At 37.7% G+C, this 7,243-nt stretch overlaps 1 protein-coding gene across 1 annotated transcript; it reads left to right on the top strand.

Moving 5' to 3' along the window:
- Positions 1–958: 958 nt before the first annotated feature.
- Positions 959–5,015, top strand: LOC139711638 (membrane progestin receptor gamma-like). The gene is made up of 4 exons (XM_071623497.1): positions 959–1,030; positions 1,380–1,734; positions 3,705–3,891; positions 4,556–5,015. Exons 1-4 carry the CDS (start codon positions 959–961, stop codon positions 5,013–5,015), a joined length of 1,074 nt encoding a protein of 357 aa, XP_071479598.1.
- The last annotated feature ends 2,228 nt before the right edge of the window (positions 5,016–7,243 follow it).

Here is a 7,243-nt window from a genome sequence, read left to right on the forward strand (position 1 = left end):
TGTATACGATTGTGATATGATTCCTAATTTATACTGTGTTATGTTCTGTTGGAAAAAGGAGAAGAATGAAATGAAATGAAATGAAATGAAATGTAAAAATCTGAAAATCATCCGGAGGTCTCCTTTAACTCGACGGGGCTGCAAACTACGTACAAGCCTTCCTTTTCAGCGGTTCTCCTCCATTTCCAACAATTTTATTTCCGTACAGTCACAAAGGCCACAGTGTATGATATCTGTATTTCCGTTCACAGTATTTCCTCATATTGTTGTATGGCTCTTGCATATCTATGTACATTATGCTTTGTTGTAATTGCATTATGTTAGAAATGAAAATAAATGAAATGAAATGAGGTGAAACAAATTCGCTTCACCGATAGAACTGTGATTATCGTGTTTTGATTAGATTTTTTCTTTTCGTGTACTTCTGTTTCTTCTGTTTTGTATTTGTTTTGTTGTTAAAGTTTTTTTGATGTATATTTGTCTTGATCTATGTCTACTTGCATATTTTAAAGGGATCCTACAGTTTTGGTTGAGACCTAACTTCACATTTCTAACATTTTTTTTTTTGGTGAGATAATGTAAAATCTATAATGTATAAAATTATGAAAGAGCATGTACTTGCAAAAGGGATTCAACGTTTATTTGATGAAAATTGGTTTTGAAATGGCTGAGATATCCAAAACAGAGCAATTGTAATATAAGATGGGACCCACCTTTTATTAGGATCGCTTTGTTTTACTTTGTTTATGGATGTCTCAGCCATTCCAAAACCGATTTTCATCTAATAAACTTTGAATTCCTCTTATAAAATGGTATGGTCTGTATTATTTCGTAAGTGGTTTCTGGGTATCTCACAACGTATAAAAGTTAAAAGCCCAATCCTTATCTCCTCCAATACTATACCATCCTTTTAATCATTGTTGTCCTTTTTTTTTTAGTTTTACCCTGATGGTTCAAGATGGGACTATTGAACGTAGGCAAGGACAGGAGAGGCACCCTTTGGCCTGTGAAGTGTCTTCGCTTCAACCAGGTAATAATGCCGGTAGTAATATAATAAGCTCTATATCATATGTATTAATGCTATTGTCATAGTGATTATATTGGAAATCTCATTTATCAAAGCAGTATTAATAATTTTGAATGGCGCCTTTTTCTTCACGAATTTAAATCCGCTTTAACACAGCAACCATGCATACATTGTGAACATGGCATTAACATGTTATTTATAAAAAAGACGATATTAGATTTTCTCAATAATGATAATAAAGAAAAAATAATTTCAATAATGCTAATAAAAGTAATGACAATAATCAAAGTATCATCCACATCATCATCGCCAATGTAATCCAACTTTCATTATTATTATTTTTGACCAACAGGTGCCGGCGATCTACCGTGAGCCGTTTATCTTCACTCGATACCGCTCGTGCCGAAGTAGCATTACCTCCTGCATAGTCAGCGTGTCGTGTCTGACCAACGAGACGCTCAACTTCTGGACCCACTTCGTGCCCTTCCTCATCTTCCTCGTCGTCACTCTCCAGTACGCCGTCGACTACGCCTTCGTCGTCGACCCCTTCAACTGGCCGATGATGGTGTTCCTCGTCTCCATCTGCCTGTACACGCTGGGGAGTTCGATGGCGCACATGTTCAACAGCCTCTCCGAGGTCGCCTATTATATCTGTTTCTTTATCGACTATGGCACCGTCAGCATCTATATCATGGGCCTCAGTATAGGTGCGTTATATATTGGTATATTAATGAAGTTGATGATGATGATGATGATGATGACAATAACAATGATAATAATAATAATAATAATAATAATAATAATAATAATTATTATTATTATTATTATTATTATTATTATTATTATTATTATTACTTTTATTATTATTATTATCATTATTATTATTATTATTATTATTATCATTATCATTATCATTATCGTTATCATCATAATTATAAGTTCTTAGAATACGTTATACCATAATCATGATGATAATATTAATAATGGTTATGAAAATCATCATATTAATCTTGATTTCAATCGTCATCATCATCATCATAAGATCGACTGATAGGGAAGCTTTTACAGTGCACGCATTGCCCTTCCAGAAGGCCCTGTCATTATTATTACCCAAGCATTGCCAGGTACCCATCAGAACATCTTGGTGGAGAGAGACATCAAAAATTAAATAAAACTCGCACACAAACACACACACACGCACACACGCACGCACACACACACACACACACACACATACACACATCTCGTTCAAGGACGTATGCACTTGGAGGGATTCGAATTCGGGACCTCAGTTTGAAAGTCAAGAGTCTTATCCACTAAACCACGCTGACCTATTAATAAGAAAGAAGTTGGAATCTCAGATATTACGTATGGATAGATTGATATCATATTTATGAGAATGAGGCCCAGTGTAGGTGTGTTTAACCGTGCAGTGGAGTTGTTAATTAGCACAGAGCTTAATGTATAATATGTCTTCCTGAATCTGTTGCTTTCGTTCTCAAATCTTGTTATATACGTGTACATAGACTATAACCATGATAACCATCGAGAGTAAACGTGCTTCTTTCCGATGTCTTTTGCTTTAGTCGTCCAGTCTATATAATAGTCTTTATATCTCGATCATGTGTGCGAGTGTGTGTGTGCGTGTGAGTTGGCCACCGTCTCTACGATCTTGTCTTATACGTGGGTCTCTCTTTTCCAGTAACACAATGATTTTGTTCAAAAAGTTTACTACACTGCAAAAAGTCCGGTGTTAAATAGTGAACACCGAGCTGGTGTTAAATTTTCGGTGCTCATTTATGGTGTTAAATTAACACCTACGGGTGTCATTTCCAAATTTTTAACTGTTTTTTGAAGAGTTTCTTAGTAACTGCACTTCTTGTTGATTTTGAATTTAAACAAGACGATCAAGAATTTTACGTTAAAATACTAGATTTTTGAAAAAATGTGAAAATAAATTTACACCAAAGTAACACCAGCTGGTGTGGTCCCTTATTGAAGCTGGACGGGTGTTAAACCATTGATATTAACACCAGCAAATATCAAATCAACACCATGTGGTGTCATTTTTGAATTAACACCAGTACAGTGTCAAAATAACACCAGGTACAGTGTCAAATTAACACCACGAAGTGTCAGGTGAACACTTTTCAACACCATCACAGTGCATTTTTAACACCTGTGGGTGTGGTCCTTTATTGAAGTTTGATCGGTGTTAGATTTAACACCCGTGGTGTTAAATCTAACACCGATGTTTTTACAGTGTATAATCACGATAATAGGTTTGAACCTGCTTTCTTTCTCTTCCGTTTTCAATTGCTACATTCGTATATTTTGTTTCATATTATATTGTTGTTACTTTTAGCTGTTGTTGTATTTGATAATGCTGTATGTGTGATATTGGACTCCGAAAATTTAATTTGAATTGAACTGAAAAATTGGATGATTATGATGAATTATATTCGATGGGAACAACGTCAATGGAATTGTGAATATCGAAGGAATCCCATTCTCCTAGTTTTCATCAACAACCACTTCAGACAAGCTAGGATATTTGAGGTCTAACAAGATTTCTCCGCGGTATCATTCAAATGATATTATCTTAATCAACTCTACTGTTTTGGCAGCAAACTTTCTTTGATCCAATGCAAGGAACTTTCTTTTTGTGTCCTCACAGCATACAACGCCTACGCATTTCCCCCGTCGCTGCTAAACTCGATCGTTCATCGTATCTACCTACCCATGGTCTTTCTTCTTTCACTGGTCTTCTCTGCCACCTCGTGTATGTCGAGATTGTCCCGGTTCGCTGCCTTGCGCGTCCACGGACGAAAGATCACATTCCCCGCTTACTACTTTTGGTGCAAGTAAGTCTGTATCTTTTTTTTTAATCGATTTAAACAGTGTTCTTATACTTCTTATATTGGCCATGATTAGTGCAACGCAACTTTCGTCCCGATCAGATTGCGTATATTTTTCTTTGTCATGATGCTGGAAAATGTCCTCCGAATAAAGCAGATTAAAACAAAACAAAGAAAAAAGTTCCTTATAACCGAGCCATTCTGCCACGGGAAAATAGGACTGATGCGGTCTCCTCGTTTTAAGCGGTTGCAGCAAGCTCGTCACTTACGAGGTTTCACAATATAAGTGTTCGTATCAGGGCAATAACCCCCCGAGGGCAATTACCCCCCCCCCCCCTCCCCCCCGGCTAGTAACTGGTTTGTGATAAGGTTAGAGTAAAAATTAGGGTGGGGGTTAGGTTTGGGGTTAGAGTTTGGGTTAGGGTTAGGATCAGGTTCAAGATTATATAGGATTATAAGTAGGGTTAGGGTCAGGGGAAGGGTGCGGAGGGTGTAATTGCCCAGGGGGTATATTGCCCTAGACCCAATTAGTTAGATGGTGGATGATGTTGGTCCTATTTGGTGCATAAAACCACATTTGCCGTGAAGATTCAGAGTTTTAAAAGTTTAAATTGCACGTGCCATTATTCTTATAATTTTTGTTTTAATTTTCCGTTGTTGAACATTACAGTATGCCACTGTTCTACCGAGCATTCTACGGCTCCGGGCATCTACCGGTGACATCCTCCGCCTCCTCCCCCGCCCTGGCGGTGGCGGACTCTCACCACATCACCCATGGGCTCTTCGCACTCGCCACCGTCGTCACCTACGGGACGCACTTCCCCGAGGTGTTCGCCCCGGGTCGCTTCGACTTCATTGCTCACAGTCATCAGCTGTTCCATCTCTCCACAGTTGGTCTGACCTATTACCAGTATAGCGCCCTCCTAGTTGAAATGAGGGAGAGGCGCGGCGATCTGGAGGCCCGTTGCGGCTCGCCAACTTTCGACAACACATTTCTGCCTTTCCTAGCGGATAGTTTTCTCCAGATGGTCATGATCGGATATCTAGCCGTGTGGTTGATGAAACCACGGCAGATCATACGAATCAAACACGCCCAGGGCGTCCCAACAGTACCTTTAAAACAAGAGTAGTGAATGTAGAATATCATTGCTTGTTTAGTTGTAGAATGTAAAAACTTCAATGTAGTATTTATTATCAAAAACAGATTGGGGTGTACCTGTATGGTAATGAAGTGGTATAGGAAGCTCATCTAAATATACAGACCTTTTGCATACTGTTAATTTTCAAGTGCGAGAACGGGTCCATTGCACATTTTGACTGAAATGATTACTTTCCTCCATTCCATTCTTTTACATATTCTATCAAAAATGAGACAGAAATTGTATTTGTATAACAAATCTACACTTTGTGCATTATTTTGAACAATGATCCAAAAATAAACAGCTGAGAGAAACAAAAAATGATCATCACCAAACTGGCCTTTTAGAATAATTGCAGTACACAATTCTCCTGTTGTGATGTAGCAGGCATTTTGTATACTTGATTCATTACTATTCCTTTTAATACAGTAGAAAGATATAAAAAATAAATACAGAAAACAAATAAGTTTCAATTTTTGTACAGCATAATAATATCAAGGTCTATTAGAATCATCATAATAACACGAGTAGTCTTTATATTTATTCATCAGTATTTTAAATGCAAAGGCAAAGACACGAAACTTCACCTTCAAGTGGTATAGATAAACTCTTTGCAAACACGAGATCTTTCCTGGCCTGATTGGCTACCTGTAAATATTCAAAGATTATCATTATTTCAGACAATATTCAATTATTGCTAGTTAATGGCAAAATTTTGTGGCTTCATTTGTTTCGACTCAATATCGTATGTATAATACTTTCATCTCGATATCTCATGAAGCTAGAGCATTGTATGATTCGATATCCTCAGTTTTTCATACATTGTCTAGAATTTCTCATTTTCTGTCAAAAGTTTATTGACTTATTTATTATACAATTATTTTGTATCCATCCCCCCCCCCTTAAAAAAACGTACAAACAATCATTGCTAAAGAATAATTTCTTACGGATTAAAGTCGTAGTGCAGCATGCTCAGAGATTTAACGTAAGTTTTAGTTGGATTTCGGTTTGTAAGATGAAGAACGATTTTGTCGCTCTTGCCAGTAATTGATCTGAAAAGTGTGTGGCAATACATAAGATAATGTAGACCCATTTCTCCTTAGCACCCACACACCCTTGACGCAGCTGCAGCAGCTATTGGCTGAAGTAAAATATAAGGCGGAGCGTGATTGGTCAGATTTCAACTAGGCGCGCAGAAAGTTGGTCGAATATTGATTACGCCTCTAGGCTATCATGTATATCAAAATTTCATATATTTCTTCTTCTTTCTTTTTTTTACAAAGTAATTTTTTATACAGCAAAATATCATATAGGCTGCAAAGTCATTGCTGGATCATGTCGTGGGACGAACTTGTGGTTTTTTGGGGGCAGTGAGTGCTTGCAAAGAGATATGAATGTACCATTTCGTCAAAATGAGTGCATGACACTTTTCGCAAAGCAACTTTAATAGCAAAAGTGTCTACTGAGTTTTGTACATACAGTCTTTTAATACTCGGTGCTTGGCTGATAATGATTTAGATATGTGTTCCTTGCCGCTTGACGTTGTACCATAAACAGTGGCGGATCCAGACGGGGCGCACCGGACGAGCGCCCCCTCTTTCTTTTTTGTTAAAACAAAGAAATAAGAAGAAAAATTGGAGGGGGCGCGTGCGCCCCCTTTAATTTTGTAAAGGCGCCTCCCCTTATGGAATTCCTGGATCCGCCCCTGATAAATGGAAGGGTTTGGCTGTTCTAATGTCAGGGTTACTCAAACAAAGCTTGTTTCTGTTACTATATTAATGTTCCTATGTTTCCCTTTTGCGACCACAATGATAATGTGGTGCTGCTGACAATTATTTTCTACTGTGATATTTGAAATAATTTCTCAATGTATGCAGATAACAATAATTTCTGAAATATCGTGATGTATTGCCTTCCACTTGCCTTTGCAAAATTATTTAGTCAACCTTCCTTCAAGAAGTTTAACGAGGGCTCTTCAACTTCTTCGAAATACTGTTCGCGAGTGTCGGAAAATTGATCCTTTGTTTATAATGCCTTTGTATAAGTGTGTGTGTGTCATCTGCAAACTTTAGGAGGGATTATAATATCTGAAAGCAGGTGGGTCAAAAAGCTTCTATGTGTTGCAATCTAGGTGAAAGTCAAGGGTTCGAAACTTGATGCATTCTGTGTCATAAAAGTGACGGACCACGATTCAAGTGAAGATAACGAAATATCAAACG

This window comes from Diadema antillarum, unplaced genomic scaffold (genome assembly GCF_040938485.1).
Source record: "Diadema antillarum isolate AM-2024a unplaced genomic scaffold, OU_Dant_1.0 seq00001677_RagTag, whole genome shotgun sequence".
In the NCBI taxonomy this organism is placed as follows: Eukaryota; Metazoa; Echinodermata; class Echinoidea; order Diadematoida; family Diadematidae; genus Diadema; species Diadema antillarum.

Coding starts and splice junctions, on each gene's coding strand:
- LOC139711638 (XM_071623497.1), top strand. CDS start 959: ATGGGACTATTGAACGTAGGCAAGGACAGGAGAGGCACCCTTTGGCCT. Junction 1,031..1,379: donor AGTGTCTTCGCTTCAACCAG/GTAATAATGCCG, acceptor TTTGACCAACAG/GTGCCGGCGATCTACCGTGA. Junction 1,735..3,704: donor TATCATGGGCCTCAGTATAG/GTGCGTTATATA, acceptor GTGTCCTCACAG/CATACAACGCCTACGCATTT.